Source organism: Nilaparvata lugens, chromosome 12, assembly GCF_014356525.2.
Source record: "Nilaparvata lugens isolate BPH chromosome 12, ASM1435652v1, whole genome shotgun sequence".
In the NCBI taxonomy this organism is placed as follows: Eukaryota; Metazoa; Arthropoda; class Insecta; order Hemiptera; family Delphacidae; genus Nilaparvata; species Nilaparvata lugens.
The window spans coordinates 30,697,284-30,722,302 of record NC_052515.1 but is presented as its reverse complement, the minus strand read 5'-3'; the positions used below and the strand labels follow the sequence as shown (position 1 = coordinate 30,722,302).

Here is a 25,019-nt window from a genome sequence, read left to right as displayed (position 1 = left end):
TGAATCTTGAACAATATTCCACAGTGGTACACACTATAAATTTTCAGAAGTACCTCTATTTTAGCAACACTACTATTTTCAACTCTTCAAGAGCCGTTTTCAAGTGTTTCTCACAGATGAAACCTACTAGTAGTTCTGTGAACAGTAGACCTCACGCAGAGTTCTCATCCACAAGTACCTACCTGCATAGATAAACAATAGCGTAAATAGATATCCCATGGTATAGGGCCTTTATGTCGCAACTTTTACTGTATCTCAAGATTATAGTCCACGTAGTTCCTTCCTGTGAAGCTTTATGACGCTGGTAGTCTCTCATATTGTGCCGTTCATACACTCTTACCCGGTCAAAACAGTAAAAATCTACAATAATCGACAGTATCGGCTTGAGATAACAGTAAAATTTGCGACATAAACGCCCTATACCAGTGATATCTACTTACGCTATTGTTTCTCTATACTACCTGATTGAAACTATAAACCTTATGGAAATACAGCAATAGACTGGTTTCTCCACACATCTGTGTAATCACTGTCAGCTGATCATGATGAATAATTCTATAGTCTGATTCTACTCTTATATTGACGTATGAAGGAGGCTCCTTTTCCTTTTATATTTCCTTTAAATGCAAAATTTCCAAAAAAAAACTTGTATATACGTCGACGCACAATTAAAAAAGGAACATACCTGTCAATTTCATGAAAATCTATTAACCGCGTTTCGCCGTAAATGCGCAACATACAAACATCTGAACATTTGAACATTAAAGCTGGGTTTACACCAATTATTAACAAAATGTTGATAACTCAATCCTTATAGATTCTATTAGATTGAAAGGACCTTGAAAAACACATAATTATGTTCGTCATGTGTATAATAAGTTGTATTCAATCTAATAGAATCTATAAGGATTGAGTTATTAACATTTTGTTAATAACTTTGGTGTAAACGCAACTTAAAAGAAAAGTCGACTTGAATCTTAGACCTCACTTCGTTCGGTCAATATTCATAGAGGAAAAATTTGGCTTATACACGTACGGGATGGAAAATCCACGAATGACGAATCATCATATCTCATCCACTCAACTTATTAACTTAACGTTCTTAATTCATCGAGAATGGTTACAGGCATATTTCTAAATTATAAAAGTTTTCAGATTGTCAAGTTCTCAATTAGACACTTGCAGAGCACAGGTTACCTGCTTATTGACCGAGCGAAGTGAGGTCTAAGATTCAAGTCGACGGTATAGCATTTCTCTTAATGTTTAAATGTTTATATGTTGCGCATTTACAGCGAAACGCGGTAATAGATTTTCATGAAATTTGACAGGTATGTTCCTTTTTTAATTGCGCGTCGACGTATATACAACGTTTTCAAATTTTGCATCTCAAGGATAATATAAAAGGGAAAGGAGGAGGCCTCCTTCATACGCCTATATTGAAGTAACAATCAGACTATAGAATTATTCATCATAAATCAGCTGACAAGCTAATACACAGATGTGTGGAGAAGCCAGTCTATTGCTGTATTTCCATAAGGTCTATATTTTCAATCAGGTACTTGTGGATGAGAATACTGCGTGAGGTCTACTGTTTACAGAACTACTAGTCTATCTATAAAGGAAAGAACAGGCATATACACGTACGGGATAGGAAAATTAATTTTGACGCAACATCACGTCTGCACTACTGGACTGATTTACTTGAAATTTCGCATGAAGATTCATAATTCAACGAGGATGGTTATTGGCCTTCTATCAATTTTCTAAGATTTCATTCCGTCAAGTTTTCAGTTTGTAAAGTTTTTAGATAAACCCTTGTAGATCACTGGGTACCTGCTAATATTCGATGAGTGAACTTTTTGATCTGATCTTCTGCTGCGACCTATCAGTTCAAAGTTCAATGCACTTAACTTTGAACTTAATGCAACTTTTCAGCCAAGTTCAAAGTGGAGGTGGCTCTGAGATCCTGGAAATCGCCCACACTATTGTGATAGAGGCAATAAAGATGTTGACCGAACATATAACGTTGAAAATGAAACAAAACGTATTCGGACCACCAGTTGTGTGAAACATAAAACTCAGAAATAAAACAAAATCATGAGATCTGTGGTTAGAGTTCTATAGTGAAGTCCACGTTATAATGGCAGTGTTTGATTAGCAATGGTATTGCTATCCTTGTCTATCATTCAACAAAGCTGATAGCGCTATCTCTTCCTCGCTTTGCTCTGTTGCTAGATCGTCTCTCGTTATATTCCAACTCTATATTGTTCTATAGTGAGGTCCACGTTATAATGGCAGTGTTTGATTGGAAATAGTATTGTTATCGTTGTCTATCATTCAACAAAGCGGATAGAGCTATCTCTTTCTCGCACTGCTCTGTTCCAGATCGTATTTCCACAAAGTAAAATTAATAATTTGAAAAAATTAAAAAAATTGATTAGAAATTTAGAATTAGAAGATTAGATTGATTGGAAGATTAGAATTTTTAAAATTGATTAGAAATATTTCATCTTGATTCCAAGGAGTTTCCTCTCTGAAAGCCTTCAGTCGACTGACTCTGATGGACAAATAGCAACTGCGCTTTATTGTCTTTAACAATGTTGGAATAAAATTATTTGAAAACATATTTCAACTTTATCATGAAAATAATGAAAAATATTATTGATTATTTTAAATTAGAATGAACCGTTAATATTACATCAATAAACCTGTATCAGCTACCGTCTATAAAAGGCATTTACAAGACGGTAATACTGACAATATTCTTCATTTTTTTATTATTCTTTATACAATGGAGCACAGATCGGGAGAGAAAAATAAGAATACCTTGTACTATTTCTCTCCCAATTTAGGTAACATTAAAAGTTAAAATGAGGTTATGTCTTCTAGATCACCACAGAATTTCAGTCCAAAAAAATTCATACAAACCATTCTTTCGAATTTAGATGTTCCAAATACCAAAATAATAATGAACACTCAGTTATTTTTAAAATAGAGAATAATCAATTATTAGAGAAATTTTCAAACACGAACCAAAAAAAAACAAACTTAGGCGGACGAGACATTGATCGGCATCTTTGTTCTGCTATCTTTCTTCACTGTCATTATAACATGGACCTTACTATAGAGTTGGAGTTTTTGAACTTAAAAAACTCAACTCTTTAAAAACTCATCTGAACTTCAAAACTTCATCTCGCATCCTACATTGATATTGTAATCTGAATATATTAATAATAATATCTTTTTGTTACTTTGCTCTGTTGCCAGATCGTTTTTCAAAAATGTAGAATTAATGATTGATTAACAAAATATTCCATCTCAATTATTATGAAAATTTATTATCAAATTATTGGAAAATATAATTTCCTGCTTAATAAAATGTAATTGATTATTTTAAACTAGAATGAACAGTTAATATTACATCAATAAACCACCTGTATCACTACCGTCTATAAATGCAGCTTCAGAAGGAAGAAAACTTTCAGTATTGTTTGAATGAAAAGGTTTGGTGTTATTGAAAATGATTTATGCTGATAGAATAAAATGAATACTCAACTTTAGCACAGATTATGATCTATCCTCCTTCAGTTTGTGAGAGTATAGTGAAGTCACGTTATGATTAGTTTACATAGAGTACCATATTTAGTAGATGACTCCTTTCATTCTTAGCTCTGTTATCATCCACCTCATTCTTATTCTTAATTTATTCTCAGCATATAATTCACATCATTCTTGGAATGTTATTTGTAATTTATTGATTCCCCTCATATTTTCTCATATTGTAAATGGTTTCTAGTATATAGTATAGTATCTAGTATTCATATATTTAGTTTCTCATAACTTTTTTTCTTCACTAATAAGAATATTTTTTTCCTTGTTTTTCTTCCTCTCGATTTTCAATTTCTTTGTAAAGTGATTATGTAATTTTTTGTTTAGGGAGCAATTTTTGGGTTTTCCGTATGCTCCCATATTGTGTAAAAATAAATAAATATGGCAGAGTTTGATTAGCAATGGTATTGCTATCCTCTTCTTTCATTCAACATCTCTTTCTCGCGTTGCTTTATTACCCATCTTCTAACAATGTAGAATCAATGATTAATTAACAAAATTTCATCTAAATTATAAATTTTTATGAAATTAGACATATAGAAAAACAAAACTGATTATTTTGAACGAGAATGAACAGTTTATATTACATCAAGAAACCTGTATCAGCTACCGTCTATGACAAGACAGAGAGAGGATCGGCAACGTTGTTCTCCTATCTTCCTCCACTGTCATTATAAAGTGGAGCTACTATAGTCAGTATAAAGATATCCATTCTATCGTAGGATAGAAAAAGTTCCTATATACCATACATTGACATAAGTATTGCAAAAAATATAAGTGTTATTTAAATCTAGAATGAACAGTTTCATATTACATCAATAAACCTTATCAGCTATCGTCTATAGAAGGTATTGACAAGACAGAGGATCGGCACGTTGTTCTCCTATCTTTCTTCACTGCCATAATAATGTGGACCTCACTGTAGTGAGAAAAACTCAAGAAATAAAGCAAAACTATGAGATTCAAAGTTTTACCTCAACTTTGAGCAGTCAGTGTTGGTTAAATGAGAAACATTGATGGTTTTGTTTGAGGGATTCTGACAGCTTGTAGTGGATCTTGATGTAATTTATAGTGTAGATTACAGTGGGAGTGGTGGGAAAGACTGAAATTTCGATCAAACTTCGCATGGGGTCTCCTGAGAGTGGGATGCCAATGATTGAAACATCTGAGAGATTCTTGCTACAAATTAGGAGTGAGAACAGAATAAAAGGGAGAACTAAATCGCCTTTTCAAATAGAGGAAAAAACATAATCGAATCAAGAGCTGACAATATGATGCTGGATTTGAGGAATCGCCATTTTAAATAGAGGGAACAACATAATCGAATCAAGAGCTGTCAATACGATGCTGGATTTGAGGAAAGAAAACATGAATAGATTAGTGTGTGAAACTGAAAAGCAGTTCCCTCTTAAAAGTAGTTATTTGACAAGCTTGTCAAATAAGATTGCTATTTGTGTTGGCGAGAACAAAATTGCAAGAAAAAGGAGCGGAAGAAAATGGATGAGGATGATATAGAAAAGGAGGAGAGGAAGAAGGAGGAGAAGAAGAAGGAGGAGAAGAAGAAGGAGTTGAGGGAGAAGGAGGAGAAGAAGAAGGGGAAGATGAAGGAAGAGGATGAGGAGATGGACAAGGAGAAGGAGATGGACAAAGAGAAGGAGATGGACAAAGAGAAGGTGATGGACAAGGAGAAGGAGATGGACAAGGAGAAGAAGATGGACAAGGAGAAGGAGAAGGAGAAGATGTAGGAGAAGGAGAAGGAGAAGGAGAAGAAGGAGGAGAAGGAGAAGGAGGAGGATAAGGAGATGAACAAGGAGAAGTAAAAGGTGTGGGAGAAGGAGGAGGAGAAGGAGAGGGAAAAGGGGAGGGAGAAGGAGAAGGTGAAGGAAAAGAATAAAGATATGAACAAGGAGAAGGAAAAAAGAAGTTAGGAGAAGGAGGAGGAGAAGAAAGAAAAGGATAAGGTGATGGGCAAGGGAAAAAAGAAGGAGATGGAGAAGGAAGATGATCAGGTGGAAGAGAAGGAGAAGAATAAGGAGTTGAGTAGGTGGGGAAGGAGAATGATGAGGAGGAGGGGGAGGAGGAGTAGTAGGAGAATGCGGAGGAGGAGGAGGAAGAGGAGGAGGAGGAGAGGAGTGAAAGAGAAGAAGAACGACAAATGCTGAGGAGGTTGAAACTCCACCACCTCTACGATTCTCCTGCTTTGATGGATATAGCCTACGTTAAAATTCATGACAATCGAATCAAAAAATACAAAATCAAGAATTATATAAATGAAACTATGATAAAGAATCTACTATCACGAATGGTAATGATAACTGTACCTACAATCAGACGTAATAACGAGATAAAAACTCTTATTGGACGTTACCTTGATGAATAAACCGCTATTTCAAATTAAAATACCGATTCTGTACTTCCCTAACAGTTAGATACGTTCTAGCAATTAATGCATCCTACACTATCCTGTGGAAATAATTAGAATAAAATAGATGGAGAGCCTAGACAAAAGAATGAGAGAGCCTATGAAATCCGTAAGATGATAAAGTGCGTGTCCAAGGATCTTTATACTGTATTATAGTGAGGTCCACGTTTATAATGGCAGTGGAGAGAGATTGGACAACATCGTTCCCGACTGTCTGCCCTGCCACTGCCTTCTATAGAGGATAGCTGATACTGGTAACCTAATTTAAACAGTTTATTCTTGTTTGTAATGATCAATTATTCATGATCAATTTCCAATATGATGTTTTGTATTCTGATTTATTCCATGTTATTTGTTAGATTTAATGAGCCTTTTGATTATCAATGATAGTTATTCTCAAACGTAGTTTACTGTCAATGAAAAATGCGTAAATTTTTACAACTCAACATTAAAATTCTCGTTCAACAAACGTAGATTCTCTTGAAGATAAAACCGTAAATTTTCATTACTCATTATTTAATCGAGGTTCAATTATATTATCACCAGGAAGAGCGTCATACTCCATTCATTAATAACTGTGAAATCTCAGTTATTTCTAATGAGCTAAAACAGTTTTTAAGGTGCGTACAGATATACGCGCCGCGAACATGAGCATTCACTTTAATCAGCTGAGGCCAAGCTTTTTATATCTGTATCTTAACTTTTCTGTAAAATACAGATATAGTCAGCTGATTAAAAGTGAATTGCTCATGTTCGCGGCGCGTATATCTGTACGCACCTTTATATTTCGTTTTTTTTTGTCACAGCTCAACTCCACATTTTGAATGGATCATAAAATCTAATGTGTATCCTTATGGCAGGTGATGTACACCATTATCACGATCATTAAACTACGTTTTTCACATATTTCATTGATAGAATACCAGAATATAAACGGTGTAGTTTAACCTTAACACTATATTATCACGCTCCGGTATAGCGTAGTAACTAGTTGATTAATTGGATTTCAAAACTTAAGTTTTTCAACTACTTCATTAATAGTATCAGAATATAAACGGTATAAAGTTTGACCTCACCACACTAAGCCTGTACCTATTTACTACAGCGAGGTCCACGTTATAATGGCAGTGTTTGATTAGCAATGGTATTGTTTGCTATCCTTGTCTATCATTCAACAAAGCGGATAACGCTATCTCTTTCTCGCTTTGCTCTGCTGCCAGATCGTCTTTCAACAATGTAGAATTGATAATTAATTAAAAAAATATTCCATCTCAATTATGAAATAATTGAAAAAAATCTGGTGTGGCGCACTCACACAACTTTCCTTGCCGTTATGAAAATGATCACTGACGCTAGTGTTCCCGCGCATCTCAAGTCTACTATTCAAATATTTGAGCCAGCTGGTGACAGGGCAATAACGCTAGAGACACACATGAGGTCTGCTATCTCTTCATAGTGAATGATTTAATAGAATCAACAATAATTGCAATTGAATAATCACATTTTCTCGAATTCAAAGCTTATTTTCAATTTCAGGTGAAAATGTTACTGAATATTAATTGTAGAGATTTTCATGCTCAATCTACTCCAAATGATTTATTTGTTTCAATTGTATCTGAAGCCTGATATTCGGGAATCTATCTGCATTGATGGGGCGGAGCTCCTGAAATTTTCACAGATATGGGACTTTGGCAGTTGATAGAGCTTTCGATGACTATTTTAGGGTGAATTTGATCAAAATCGTTTGGAGCCGTTTCCGAGAAAATCACGAAAAACCCTGTTTTTGACAACATTTTCGCCATTTTAGCCGCCATATTGAATTGCATTTGATCGAAATTGCTCGTGTCGATCCTTATAGTGAAAGGACTTCAAGTTCCAAATTTCAAGTCATTCCGTTAATTGGGAGATGGATATCGTGTACACAGACGCACATACACTCATACCACACACACACAAACACACCCCACATTCCGTTAATTGGGAGATGGGATATCGTGTACACAGACGCACATACACTCATACACACACCACACAAACCCCACACACACCACACACACACACACACACACACACACACACACACACACACACACACACACACACACACACACACACACACAACACACCACACACACACCACACACCACACACACACACAACACACACACACACCACCACACCACACACACCACACACACACACACACACACACACACACACCAGTTTTTTGGACTCAGGGACCTTGAAACGTATAGAAATTTCGAATTTTGGTACCTTAATTTTTTTCGGAAAGCAATACTTTCCTTACCTATGATATACGGCAAGTGTAAGTAAGAATTATCTCTTGCTTAATAAAATAATATTATTTCAAATGAGGATGAGCAGTTAATATTACATCAATAAACCTGTATCAAATATCTATCTTTTTCTCGCTTTGCTCTGTTGCCAGATCGTCTTTTAACAATGTAGAATTGATATTAATTAACAAAATAATCCATCTCAATTATGAAAATTGAAAAAATATATCTTGCTTAATAAAATGTAATGATTATTCTAAATGAGGATGAGCAGTTAATATAACATCAATAAACCTGTATCAAATATCTATCTATTTCTCGCTTTGCTCTGTTGCCAGATCGTCTTTTAACAATGTAGAATTAATAGCTAATTAACAAAATATTTCATCTCAATTATGAAATAATTGAAAAAAATTATTCTTGCTCAATAAAATATAATTATTTTAAATGAGGATGAGCAGTTAATATGACATCAATAAACCTGTTTCAAAATATCTATCTATTTCTCGCTTTGCTCTGTTGCCAGATCGTCTTTTAACAATGTAGAATTGATACTTAATTAACAGAATATTCCATCATGATCATGAAAATTCATTATTAGAACAATGAAAAATATAATTTCTTGCTTAATAAAATTTAATTGATGAATTTAAACGAGAATGAACATTTAATTTATCAGCTACCGTATATAGAAGGCATTGATAAGACAGAGGATCGGCAACGTTGTTCTCCTATCTTCCTTCATTGCCATTATAACGTGGACCTCACTATAGTGAGAAAAACTCAAGAAATAAAGAAAAACTAAAAGATTCAAAGTCTGTTCTCGCTTTGCCCTGTAGCTAGATCGTCTTTTAACAATGTAGAATTGCTACTGAACTAACAAAATATTCCATCTTGATCATGAAAATTCATTATTAGATCATTGGAAAATATAATCTCTTGCTTAATAAAATTTAATTGATTTTTTAAACCAGAATGAACAGTAAATTTATCAGCTACTGTCAATAGAAGACATTGAACGACAGAGGATCGGCAACGTTTTTCTCCCATCTTTCTCCACTGTCATTTTAACGTGGACCTGTGAGTGTGGAGCAGTCCAGACTGTGAGACACATAGTGGAGGAGTGTCCCAGATCAGCATACACGGGTGCACATGAAGATTTCCTGGTGGCTAAACCAGCATCAATAGCCAACTTAAATACGGGGAAGTATGCCTCTAATTCCAGGTCAAAGTGACTAAGATATTTTCATTCGTTTTATATATGATTTTCTATTGTTTTCTTTTTCGAATTTTGTTATTATAAATGTGTGTGTATACTGCCATACGCTAAATAAATAAACGAGGACCTCACTATAATCTTATCTCGCTCTGGTATAGAGTAGTTAGATGATTAATTAGAATTTATAGCCAACAAGATTTCCTTTCAAGTGCACATCTATGCTTGTGATATTCACCTCAAACTTTCAGCATCGATTGGATGGGTAGCATTGATGTTATAACCAAGGAATGCTGATGGTTTAAAGTAAATCTCAGTTCAAACGGAGAGTTAAAATGATGAGAAGCATTGATATCTGAAAGGAATTCTGATAATGTAAAGTAAACCTCAGTTTAAACGGAGAGTTAAAATAATGAGAAACATTGATATCAGGCTATGGAATGCTTACAGTTTAACGAGATTCTAACAGCTATAGTCACAGAGTTGAAATGTCAACTGATGTCTACAAAAAACGAAACTATCTTCAATGCTTCAGCCTTGAGAGACTCTGTTTTCTTCCTGGAATGCGTTGATGATTCAATGTGTAAAACATTTCAGATCAGATTGTTAATTATGAGATTCCTGGACGAGTTTAAATTTATTTGATCAGGTAGACTGCTAATTGGATAATGGTGTAAGGAGCTGAGATGTGAGATTGTGAGTGATAAATTGAACTAGCAATTGGATTATTCCCGGGTTTGTCTGTAGAGATATTATTTGAAAATATCCTGAATCATTTGATTGATTGATGATTGAGTACTTTATTTAAGTAGATTACCAATATATACTGTCTTATACACTTATATACAATAGCTTACAATACAGCAAAATATAGATGAATTACATGATATAGACTAAGAAAATAATTATGAACTATATATGATATGAAAAAGCAATTTGTAATATAATAACTATAGATAATAATTAGATTGTTATGCATCTACATAATTGGCGGAGCTAATTATGTAGTATATGGAGCTAATAATGCATCTACATAAATTGCAGAGGGACTTAAGGAGTGATATACATAGAACTTGAGTTGTATTGAGCTGGTCCCCCACTAAAAAATGTTCGACATACATGTTCGTCAAACATGTTGTTGAAAGGCTCAGGGACAAACATTTTGAAAGTTTGGACAATCATTGTTTGTCAAACAAAAACATTCTATCTCTACAAACATTTTCAGTGTTTGCTATAAAAACATGAAAAGCTTCAGTGCTTACAAATATTTTGTTTGGTGATGCGTCCACACTGGCCACTGGCAAACATTGTTTGTCAAACATAATAAAAATTTTGTTTGGTGACGTTTCCACACTGGCCACGGGCAAACATTGTTTGTCAAACAATAAAATTTTCCCAAACTGTTTCAACATACATGTTTGTCGAACATTTTGTTCAGTGTGGACTCAGAACAATGAGAAATATGATACAGTTGTTAATCGTATAATAATCACTTATTTGCTTATCACTAGAATATTATGAGGAATTCATAATATATGGTCAACCGCATGAAGGTAGTCCGATGGAAATTGGAACAGATTAGTGAAACGTTGCAAATCAAAGTAGATCAACTTTTTCTACAGCTGATCATCAAGAATATTAGAATGAATTAGTATTTTCCAATACACCTTACAAAATAATAAGCAAAGTCTTTCAGTGCTGAGTTGGTGGGGGGCTTCATCTGTTCCAATCTCCTTCGGACTATTTTCGTGCAGTTAACTAAATTACTTGAGAAGGATTCAAAAAAGACTTGTAGGTAGGAATACAGAAGAATATTGTGAACGACTTGAACGTTTAAACTAACTTATTTTAGACTCTAACACATTCTAGAAACTGAAGCTGCGTTTAGAACAAAGTTATTAACAGAATGTTCATTTCTCCATCCTTATAGATTCTATGAGATTGAACATAACTGTCATACACATGATAAACATAAATTGTTTTTTCAGTTCCGTTCAATCTAATAGAATCTATAAGAATTAAGTTATTAAAATTTTGCTAATAGCTTTGGTGTAAACCCAGCTTAACACATTTCAGTCTCTAACACATTTTATTGGACTCTAATATACTTTTAAATAATTTATAAATTTAGACTTTAATATTTAGACTTTTCCCCAAACCCAGACGTGTTGCCTTCCTTGGGAATAATCACTATGTATATTTTATCTCTGGTGCTGTATTTACTTATTTTGTGGACAGAGATTATTTGATTTTGAATGGAAAAGACTAAGAAATTGTCAAAAACCACAAATTTATTAATACTTGGAAAGACCGGTTTGATGGGGTAAGACAATGGGGTAATAACCGAAACCGGTCTTTCTAAGTATTAATGAATCTGTGATTTATGACAATTTCAATATGAATAATTACCACAATATCAACTTCTCAACTACACAAAAAATTATTTGATTTGACTGGAACACATTTTAGCCCATCTTCAACACAAAATAATTTTCAACTTTAACTGCTTGAGAAGTAAGTTCAGGCTGAGGAGGACTTACTGGGGACTTGAGGAGGACTTGACAGAGCTTGGCAAGCGGGAACTGAAGAATAATAGACGATTGCAACATAGGAAATAGGCAGGCAGGCCAGGTCACAGGTCAGCCAACTCAACAATAACATTATCCCGTCCAAGGTCTCCACCCAGCCGACTCATTTTTTTCTGAATATTTCAATCCACAATCTAGATTGTGGCCTTGAATTTGTTACTGCTACAATACTGTATGAGTTGAGTATATGCAGTGGATACAATCAGAGAGTGAAGTCTTCAAGCTGCGTTTACAACAAAGTTATTAACAAAAATCTTAATAACTTAATGCTCTTAAATTCTATTAGATTGAACGGAACTTGACAAACACATATGTTCATCATGTGTATGATAATTTCTCCATGAAAACTTTCGACAAAATTAACAATATTAACAACATTCCTGTAATGTAAGTAGTTGAGCTGCGTTTACACCAAAGTTATTAACAAAATGTTAATAACTTAATCCTTATAGATTCTATTAGGATGAACGGAACTTGACAAACACCTATGTTCATCATGTGTATGATAAGTTATGTGCAATCTAATAGAATCTATAAGGACGGAGAAATAAATACTCTGCTAATAACTTTGGTGTAAACGCAGCTTTTCGAAAATAGTGCGAAATAGGCATCTAGAGCAGAAAATGAGATTATTCCGGCTAGAAATCGGTTTTCAAGTCCAAGGCCGTAGGCCGAGGACTAGAAAAGATTGAGAGCCGGAAAAACATTTTTGCCCGTGATAAAGGAAAAACATTGTATGTGATAAAGGGAAGAATTGCTTGAAGTCAATGATTTATTTATTGATGGATATAATATAATTCTCAACCATGTAGTCTAAACTCAACCAAATATGTAAGCAGGCTGAGGAACGGCGGGAGAAGCCTTCACCAAATATGTAAGCACGATGCCTCCCACCAATTATGTAAGGGAGAAAGGACTATATAACAAAAGAGAACAGAATAGCTGGAACTTCAATTAATGAATCTTTAACATATATACATTTGAACAAAACAAGATTAATTTGATTATAAAACAATATTTGATATGAATTTATTGAAGCCCAAAACTGTTCCTTTCCCAAATTTGGATAAAAATTGTCCAAAAACGTGTGAAGTTATTTATAGCTTTATTGTGTCGTTTACTTCAACATATGAATCTATTCATATGTTCTATTGAGAACATTATTAAAGGTCCGGTTTCCGAGCTCGGGATTTAGCTAAGTTCTAGACTTTAAACAGCTGGAGTCAGAAAATTGGCTTTTCAATCTATAATTTCTCAGTTCTATAATTGGAAACATCTTCCTTGGCGAAATTAAACATTCCTGATAATCCAAAATAGCTGAAACTTTTCACCATTTTCTCTTTATTTTATTTTGTGTTCAATTTCTAGCTTTTACTTTCTTGCCCTATTACCATAGGTAAGGAAAGTATTGCTTTCCGAAAAAATTAAGGTACCCCAATTTCCAAATTTCTATACGTTTCAAGGTCCCCTGAGTCCAAAAAAGTAGTTTTTGGGTATTGGTCTGTATGTGTGTGTGTGTGAGTATTTATTTATTTATTTATTTATTATTTATTTATTAGATAGAGCGAACATACAATAGTCGGAAAAGAAAAAACAGGCTATTGCCCAAAACTTCTTCAATTTCCTGATTTGTCACAAATCGTCCAAATATTATGTAGGTTATGTTCACTTCAATTTCAACACCAAATCTTCAATCTGAAACTATGAATCAGTATAAAACAAGAATTTCAAATTAGATAGATTGATAATGAAGCCTCCGTTAAAAAAACCAAACTTCAAATATTCACAAAATATGGAATAAAATAACTTAAATTTTGAGCTCGAAAATATCACTTTCACCATAGCTACAACAGCTGAATTCTGTTGAAAACTGTATGAGTGTATGTGCGTCTGTGTACACGATATCTCATCTCTCAATTAACGGAATGACTTGAAATTTGAAACTTAAGGTCCTTCCCCTATAAGGATCCGACACGAACAATTTCGAACGAATCCAATTCAAGATGGCGGCTAAAATGGCAAAAAATGTTGTCAAGAACAGTGTTTTTGCGATTTTCTCGAAAACGGCTCCAACGATTTTGATCAAATTCATACTTAAAAAAGTCATTGATAAGCTCTATTGACTGCCACAAGTCCCATATCTGTAAAAATTTCAGGAGCTTCGCCCCATCAATGCAGATAGATTCCCAATTATCAGGCTTCAGATACAATTGAAACAAAAAAAAAATCAAGTGGAGTAGATTGAGCATGAAAATCTCTACAATTAATGTTCAGTAACATTTTCACCTAAAATTGAAAATAAGCTCTAAATTCGAGAAAATGTGATTATTCAATTGCAAATTATTGTTGATTCTATTAAATCATTCACTATGAAGAGATAGCAGACCTCATGTGTGTCTCCAGCGTTATTGCCCTGTCACCAGCTGGCTCAAATCTTTGAATAGTAGACTTGAGATGCGCGGGAACACTAGCGTCAGGTGATCAATTTTCATAACGGCAAGGAATGTTGTGTGAGTGCGCCACACCAGATTTTCATAATTGGAAACATTTTACTCGGCGACATTAAACATTCCTGATAATATTCAAAATAGCTGAAACTTTACACAATTTTCTCTTTATTTTATTTTGTGTTCAGTTTCCTAGTTTTTCGAAATTTAATTTTACGTGGACTGCGGACTACGCCCCGTTTTGGAAAACCAATTTTGACTCCAGCTTTAGAAGGTTTAGAACTTAGCCAAATCCCGAGCTTGGAGACCGACCCATAGATTGATCAATTCCAATGAACGCACTTCATGTATAAGACACTTAAAAACTTTTAGGAATGTGTTAGTTAAACTCTGAACAGTCTCTATTATTTTCATTCAAGAGTTAAGCTCCAGCAGATATCAGATACACTAAAAAGGCAACAATTAGAATACGAGGAATGCTTGACTACAACCTTGGTGTTAAAAAAATACGGTAGTCATAAACGTTTAACAGCTCATAGACCACTGTTCTAAAACACTTCCTTAACCCACGTCCTCTCACAGAAATTGAAATGTATTCTATAACCCAGACTTGCTCATATATAGACTGAAATATATGTATTCTAAATAATCTACAATACTTATTAGAAGACTAGTAACTAGTTCTGCATGAGATTGCATTGTGATTACCTGAAGTCATGTCAATCAATGTCTTTCAAGTCATTTAAATGAATTCAATGTCTTCGGATTCATTAGAATGAATGAATGAACAAATGAAAGTTGTTCACCCGAAGAAGGATAAGAATGAGGAGGAAATGAAAATGAGGATAAATATGAGGGAACTGGAGGAAGGTAATTGTGATTTATCATGATTAGGCTAGTTTCAATCAATTTTGGTTTAAAGACGTTTGATTGATGTGATTTGCTCAGTAGATCTGTCAATATAATGTTGAATGGTGAATATTTATGGAGCTGTATTAATAGTACGGAACTGCTGCATTATGTTGTATTTTTACTACATTTCTTTATAATCCAGTATTATATTGCAGGATTTTACTTTATAATATAAAGTGATATATCATATGTCAATATATTGTATTATTATTATTATTATATTATTATTATTATTATATTATTATTCTTATTATTATTATTATAGCGTATGGCTTTGAATGGGGTTGGGAGACCCAAGGGTAGTTCCACCTCGCCGTTATATAGTCCAAAGTTCCCTAATGAGGAAACCGGACACTAAGGTTATAGCATAGAGAAACAATAGCGTAAGTAGATATCCCATGGTATAGGGCGTTTATGTCGCAACTTTACTGTTATCTCAAGCCGATTACTGTCGACTATTGTCAATTTTCACTGTTTTGTTGGGGTGATAGTGTATGAACGGCACAATGTGAGAGACTACCAGCATCCACACAGCTGCATAGGAAAGAACTACGTGAACTATCGGCTTGGATAACAGTAAAAAGTTAGGCATAAACGCCCTATACCATGGGATATCTACTTATGCTATCGTTTCTCTATGGTTATAGTCAGCACAATACTTATGTCAATGTATGGTATATAGTGAACTTTCTATTTCTACGAAAGAATGATATCTTTATACTTGACTATAGTGAGCTCCACTTTATAATGACAGTGGAGAAAGATAGGAAAACAACGTTGCCGATCCTCTGTCTTGGCAATGCCTTCTACAAACGGTAGCTGATACAAGTTTATCGATGTAATATTAACTGTTCATTCTCGTTTAAAATGATCAATCCTCTTATATCGAGGTCTGATTAAGAACTTGACAAACTGAAAATCTGAATAATTCAGAATAGGCCTATAACCATTCTCGGTGAATTAGGAATCAATACACAACATTTCAAGTTAATCAGTTGAGTAGTTGAGACGTGATGATGCGTCATCCATGAATTTCCTATCCCATACGTGTATAAGCCAGTTCTTTCCTTTATTATTTAAAGATGAATTAGTGATATGAAATTGGAGTAATACATCAGAGATTGGAATGAACAAAATGGGTAATCCAACTTTACAGAACATTTGATAAAAAAATAATCACAAGTTCACAGTTGAGGAGAATGTTGATTTTCTGCATGCCAATAACAAAGGCAGATCTTTAAATATTCTAGAGGCTTTAGAAATAACAAGAGTGATTAAGGAAAATTCCCAGTATAGTTTAAATGACCAGTTTCATACAGTGTAATATGTATATTAATAACTATGTTATTTTGCTTTTGAGAACTTGTATTTTGATTTTGTATTGTGTACGTTTTTGTGGAATAAATTTGAATTTTAAATTTGAACTAATACAACACTACGAATTTAGTTTTATCATAACATTGTAAGCATATATATTAGTCGACAGTTTTTGTATTTATATATTTGTTTTCACTTGTTTTTACATATTTTACTTGTTTTGATTCTTATTTATTTTTATTGAAAGTAAATTTTGTTATCATGGCGAGTCTGTTGCCTAAGCCGCCATTTTGTGACACCGTTAAGTGGGAGGAGACTGTCTAGCTGGGCGAATGGCAGGTGTCCATGCCTTTGACCATAGCAGTACTCGCAGTACTAGTATAAATTCTGCTGCTCTTGTAATTCAGTTTCAGTTTATCAGAGATTGACAATGGTGTAATACCGAAAACCGGTCCTTTCTAACTATCAATAAATCTGTGGTTTTTGACAATATCTACTAATTTTATTTGAAAATCGAGTAAAATAACTAAAGCGAGTTAAAGCAGGGAAAACAACATATGTAATTGGTGGTTGTTTTTGGACATTTCTCTATTGAAACATTGAATGAATGCCACAAGCTGAACTGAAAATGTATTCTTTTTCAAATCATCAAATAGAATGTGAAAAGACTCACATGCCAGTTTAACACAGTCATGAAAAGTCAAAATACTAAATTATACTGCGCTTACACTAATGAAATAATGATTTTATTTATCAGAAAAATTCATAAATACAATTTTTGTGATAATACAATTAACACTAGAAAATTGAAAACTTAGGAGAAATTGGATGAGAATATTGAAAGAAAACAATGAACGAATGTATTGGATCTGATATGACCGAGCGCAGTGAGGTCTAAGATTCAAGTCGACGGTTTGGCATTTCTCTTACTGTTTAAATGTTTTTTGTTGCGCATTTACGGCGAAACGCGGTAATAGATTTTTCATGAAATTCGACAGATATGTTCCTATTTTAATTGCGCGTCGACGTATATACAAGGTTTTTGGAAATTTTGCATTCCAAGGATAATATAAAAGGAAAAAGGAGCCTCTCCATACGCCAATATCGGAGTAAAATCAGACTATAGAATTATTCCATCAAATCAGCTGTCTATGGCTATAATACCACCCGTTCAAAAACATCGAACATCTTGAAAATGTATCTTCCCATAAACATTGTAGATAGTTGCAGCCAGACCTGATAACAGCGCTCACACTCACATTCCGGGAGACGACACGTTTCGGTACGATAAGCTTATCCCGATCATATTTCATATTATTTGTATTATAAACGAATAAATAAATAAAGCTCTATGTTCATTTAGGATTTTTTCTAGACATTTTAAATTGATAAATTATTAATTAATTTTTGAGAAAACATAACAAACTCAATGTAATCTTACTGAGCGCGAGGTCTATTATTCACAGAGCTACCAGTTTATCAGAAAATTAATGAATACAAATTTTTGTGATAATAGCACACTAGGAATTTAACAACTTAGGTCAAATGGATGAAATATGGAAGGAAACAAAATGATGGATTATAATATTTGATCTAATTATATTAGTCATAATGTATTCAACATGAAGGGTATCAGCTACATAGTCCTACTGGACATAACATAAAAATAATTTATTGTATCTACTACATTTTTTATTTATTTATTTATTATTGATAGAGCGAACATACAATAGTCGGAAAAGAAAACAGGCCATTGCCCAAAAACTTCTTCAATTTCCTGATTTTGTCACAAATCGTCCAAATATTATGTAGGCCTAGATTATGTTCACTTCAATTCAACACCAATCTTCAATCTGAAACTATGAATCAGAATAAAAACAAAGAATTTCAAATTTAGATAGATTGATAATGAAACTTCAAAACCAAACAAAAACCAAACTTCAAATATTTTAATCTATTCAGGTTAGTGGTCAAGGCCAGAAAATAAGAAGAGGAATAAAATGTAGCAGACGCGAATAATAAATAATGTATCCATGTATCCCACACAAAACGAAGCCGACCAAAGGAATTTCTCACATATCTTGATTGAATTAAATATTCATCCATTATTGTCAGCTCTATATAATACCTATTCAATTTATATACGACTGGATATACAGATGTACTAAAGCTTGTATAGTTATGTCCAGGTTATAATGGCAGTGGAGAAAAGATGGGAGAACAACGTTGCCGATCCTCGGTCTATCCTATAGACGGTAGCTGATACAGGTTTATTGATGTAATATTAACTGTTCATTCTCGTTTAAAATAATCAATTATATTTTATAAAATAAGAAATTATATTTTTCCATAATAATTCCATAATGAATTTTCATAACTGAGATGAAATATTATCTATCCTATAGACGGTAGCTGATACAGGTTTATTGATGTAATATTGACTGTTTATTCTCGTTCAAAATAATCAATTATATTCCACTAGTAGTTCTGTGAACAGTAGACCTCGCACTCAGTAAGTTACATTGACCTGTTGTCATGTTTTCTCAAAAATTAATAAATAATTTTTAAATTTATAATGTCTAGAAAAAATCCTAAATAAACATAGAGCTTACTGTCCTATCGTACGTCCTACCGTGACGTGCCGTCCCGGAATGTGAGTGTGAACACTTTTATTGAGTCTGGCAGGTAGTATTATAGTCAACTGTCTACTAACGTTGATAGAAAGATACATTTTCAAGATGTTCGATGTTTTTGAACGGGTAGTATTATAGTCAACTGTCTACTAACGTTGATGGAAAGATACATTTTCAAGATGTTCGATGTTTTTGAACGGGTAGTATTATAGTCAACTGTCTACTAACATTGATGGAAAGATGCATTTTCAAGATGTTCGATGTTTTTGAACGGGTAGTATTATAGTCAACTGTCTACTAACGTTGATGGAAAGATACATTTTCAAGATGTTCGATGTTTTTGAACGGGTAGTATTATAGTCTACTAGACAGCAGATTTATGATGAATATTCTATAGTCTGATTTTTACTCTGATATTGGCGTATGAATGAGACTCCTTTTTCCTTTTATACTATCCTTGAAATGCCAAATTTCCAAAAACCTTCTACATACGTCGACGCGCAATTTAAAAAGGAACATACCTGTAAAATTTCATGAAAATCTATTACCGCGTTTAGCCGTAAATACGCAACATATAAACAATTAAACATTAAGGGAAATACCAACCGTCGACTTGAATCTTAGACCTCACTTCGTTCGGTCAATTAAGCAAGAAACTATATTTTTGAATAATCTCATAATGAATTTTTATTATTAAGATGAAATATTTTGTTAATAATCAATTTTTAATCCAACATTGTTGAAAGACGAACTAGCAACAGAGCAAAGCGAGAAAGAGATAGCGCTATCTGCTTTGTTGAATGATAGACAAGGATAGCAATACCATTGCTAATCAAACACTGCCATTATAACGTGGACCTCACTATAGTAATATTGTACTTACTAGGATGGTATTATATTTATCAATGTATAAATTTTTTTTTGTGTAGTGGTTTTTTGACAATTTCTTAGTCTTTTTTTTCATTCAAAATGTATAAATTAAAAATATGAATAAAATAAAATAAATAAAATAAGAATGAATGTAAGCAAACAGAGGCAATAAATATTCAAATACTGTATACAATTCGACGGAAATACAAATACAGTTATACCTGAATTTAATGAATACAAGCAGACAGTTGACCAAATTATTCATGGAGAATATAAATATAGTAATACATATAATGTGAGTTCTTTCGCGGACAGTTTGTCTAAATACACGCGGAAATAAAAGATCACGTGACTAAGATACCAGAAGACACGTGAGAACGTTTTATTTAGTCACGAGGCTGACATTTTTCAATGGATGACGCATTCACTTACTCACTCTCTTCACACTGTCACCTCTCTCTAATTTCTCTCTCCCACTCACTCACACACGAACACATAAACATATCAACATATTCCATGATACAGTAGGGGTTATGTATCTATATTGAGGTCCGCGTTATAATGGCAGTGTTTGATTAGTAATGGTATTGCTATCCTTGTCTATCATTTAACAAAGCGGATAGCGCTTTCTCCTCTCGCGTTGCTCTGTAGCCAGATCGTTTTTTAAAAATGTAGAATTGATGATTAATTAACAAAATATTTCATCTTAATTAGGAAAATTCATTATGAAATTATTGGAAAATATAATTTTTTGCTTAATAAAATACTAGTAGTTCTGTGAACAATAGACCTCACGCAGTATTCTCATCCACAAGTATCTGATTGAAACTATGAAACTATAGACCTTATGGAAATACAGCAATAGACTGGCTTCTCCACACATCTGTGTAATCACTTGTCAGCTGACTATGATGAATAATTCTATAGTCTGATTTTTACTCCAATATTGGCGTATGAAGGGGCTCCTTTTTCCTTTTATATCATCCTTGAAATGCAAAATTTTTCAAAAACCTTGTATAAACGTCGACGCGCAATTAAAAAGAACGTACCTGTCAAATTTCATGAAAATCTATTACCGTGTTTCGCCGTAAATGCGCACATTCTAACATTTAAACATTAAGAGAAATGCCAAACCGTCGACTTGAATCTTAAACCTCACTTCGCTCGGTCAATAATTTATTATTTTTAACGAGAATGAACAGTTAATATTACATCAATAATCCTGTATCAGCTACCGTCTATAGAAGGCATTGACAAGACAGAGGCTCGGCAACGTTGTTCTCCTATCTTTCTCCACTGCCATTATAACGTGAACCTCACTATAATCTGTTAGCCTGATTGGTACAATAAAAGCGCGGTAAAAAGCGCGCTCAATTTTAGAGGTTATGTTTTCCATTATTTATGGATAACATGAAATTCACTACAAATTGTCCCATTTATTGAAAGGGAACGTTGGTGCTATATTCATAAGAAATACTGACAATAGAAAGTGAAGTTGACTAGCCTATAGCAGGCTGTCTGCTGTTTGCATTGATTGTATATCTGTGATGCTTAAATACTTTGTATACTATAGATATGTAAGTTATATGGATAGTGTTGTAGGAGTATGCATGGTAATATCAACTCTGAAGTGTCAGTATTGTTTGGATAGGAACTCTGATGTTTTATTCATAAGAAGCACTGTCAGATTGATGTTAAAAGCTGATCATATATATCAGACTGTGTGTTTATTCCAATGATTTTATATCTATGTAGCGGTTATGTAGTTATCTAGATAGCATTTATGTTATATCTATGTAGATTTGAGTGTGGTGGGTGTAACTATATATAGATAGCGTGGCCGATCTAGCCAGGGGTCACAACGGGTCAAGGTGAACAATCTCTGTCTTTCTACTTCCATCTTTGTTTCTTTTCTTGTTCTGTTCTTTTCTTGTTCGTTATTTTCCTTCTCGTTCTTAATATTTCTTGTGTTCTCCGTCATTTATCCTCCACTCTCGTTCTTAATTTAATTTCCTTTCAATTTCTCATCCAGGTAAGAATTGGGTGGAGAGTTGTGGGAAGGATATTTTGAATATTCTTTCCGAAGACTGGACATTGATATGTCCAAATCTCCGCCAATTTATGTAGATGCATAACAATATTATTTAAAACTATTACCAATAATTGCTTTTTCATATCATATGCAGTTCAATAATTATTTTCTTAGCCTATATTATGTAAATTCATCTATAACTTTGCTGTATTTTAAGCTATTGTATTCAAGTATATAAGCCAGTATATATTGTAATCTACATGAATAAAGTACTCACTCAATCAATTGATCTATTATTGATTCCGTCTACTGATTTTTTTCCATTTCATTCTTCTTTATTAAGCTGTTTGGTAAGAACAGTAGAGAAATTCGTTTCAAGCTTCAATTTTCAACTCAAAAACTCCTTATTCTCTTCCTTCTTCTTCTCCTTCCTCTTCTTCTTCTCCTTCTTCTTCATTTTCCTCTTTCTCTTCTTCTCTTTTCATGTATCATCTTTGGTAAATTAAGAAGAATCTATATGCAAAATTTCAAGTTAATCAATTGAGTAGTTGAGACGTGATGATGCCTCATTCATGAATTTCCTATCCCCTACGTGTATATAAACTAATCATTTCCTTTATTATTATTATAACCTAGTGGGAACGTATAAGCTTCCGGAACATTGGCTACCCTCTAGCTTATAATAAAAAGGTTTTTTATACACGTACACGATAGGAAATTCACAAATCGCATCATCACGTCTAAACTACTCAACTGATTAACTTGAAATTTTGCATAAAGGTTTTTGATTTACCAAGGATGGTTAAGGGCGGAAAAGGAAGAGGAAAATGAAGAAGAAGAAGGAAGGGACTAATTAATAATTTGACAAACTGAAAACCTGTCCCACTAAAATCTGGAAGAATTGAAAACAGGCCTATGACTAATTGACTATCCTCGGTGAATAAGAACCTATATGCAAATCAGTGAGTAGTTGAGACGTGATTATACATCGTCCGTGGATTTCTTATCCTGTACATTCATAAGCCGATTCTCTCCCTTATTATATTATAAATTATTCAAATAATAATTATTGTTATCCATATCAAACTCAACAAAATTACTTACTCTACAACTCTCAACTCATAATCACAAAAACTATAGTGAGGTCCACGTTATAATGACAGTATTTGATTGACATTGATGTTGCTATCCTTGTCTATCATTCCACAAAGCAGATAGCGCTACCCTTTTCTACCCCTGCAAAGTCCCAAATCGTTTTTCAAAAATCCAGATATCTATAATCAATCAACAACATATTATTCTCATATACTCAAGAATTATCATTAAATAATTTGAAGTTATATACTCTTGACGAATAAAATATAATTGATCATTTGAAACAATAATGAGCAGCTAATATTACATCAGATATACTGGTATCAGTGTTATCCTCAATAGAAGGCAGTAGAAAGGCAGAAATCGGCAGCAATGTTCTCCCATCTTCCTCCGCTACCATTATAACGTGTACCTCACTATAGGTTCAAGAACGCCGCACTACAAACCTTGCTATCTTTGTCAACAAAGGGTTGAATGAGTCAGTTTTCCGCGTAGCCTTCGCGAGTTCTATGGCCTGTTGCGTAACTCGTGAATTTATTTATTTTTTATTTCATTGGTAATTACAGATCATAATGATTATAATACTATAAATAATATGATTGGGAGAAGACAACAGGCATAGCCAAAAACTGTCTTCTCCCAAATTTTTATAAAAAAGTTTCAAAAAAATAAGTTAAGATTTCACTTTCACTTCAAAAAGTCCAATTTCCTCTTCAAACTAATGACTAAACTAAAAATTTTGAATTTTGATATTCAAAAACTGATAAAAACAAAAATATTCACTCAATCTCTACAAATTGGAAATTTTGAGTAATTTTGCAAAATTTTGAGCCAGAAAAGAAACACAATTTAATTCACTATTATGATGAACTATCTTCCAAGATTACGTTAAGTGGCTCAAATATAGTTAATTATCGTTCTATAATCAATAATTGACTGTTCAGTGGCTATTTCCTCGCGTGAAATACGATTTTAATACAAAATTGTCAAATTCGTTCACGGGGTTTCAAGAACTAGGTGAGTGAATTTATAAAATAATTCTATTATTTTGAATCTATGACTATTATGTATGCCCATAATTTGATGAGAAACTTATTTTGGTTGGATTATGATAGATGGTGAATGGTTGAGATGTTTTTGTTTTTTTTGTTTGAAATGAATTAAATTTGGAAATTTGGTCTACATAACCTCAAATCTTGCAAACCAGATTTCAAGATTTGACTTGAAGGTTGGTACCACATATTGGGCTCTATTAAAGGGGATGTAGCGCGGAGCGGCTTTTAGTCTTCTATAGTGAAGTCCACGTTATAATGGCAGTGGAGAAAGATAGGTGAACAACGTTGCCGATCCTCTGTCTTGTCAATGCCTTCTATAGACGGTAGCTGATACAGGTTTATTGATGTAATATCAACTGTTCATTCTCGTTTGAAATAATCTACTATATTTTATAAAGCAAGTTATAATTTTCAATAATTCCATAAAGAATTTTAATAGCTATGATGGAATATTTTATTTGATAATCATAAATTCTGCATTGTTGAAAGACGATCTGGCTACAGAGCAAAGCGAGAAAGAGATAGT

General features: G+C 33.4%; 1 protein-coding gene across 1 annotated transcript in view; it reads left to right on the top strand.

Moving 5' to 3' along the window:
* Nucleotides 1-15,370: 15,370 nt before the first annotated feature.
* LOC111044132 overlaps nt 15,371-25,019 on the top strand; it is a 100,475-nt gene continuing 90,826 nt past the window's right edge. The window contains 1 exon segment of the mRNA XM_039438558.1: nt 15,371-15,449. Coding sequence (XP_039294492.1) covers nt 15,371-15,449 — 79 coding nt within the window.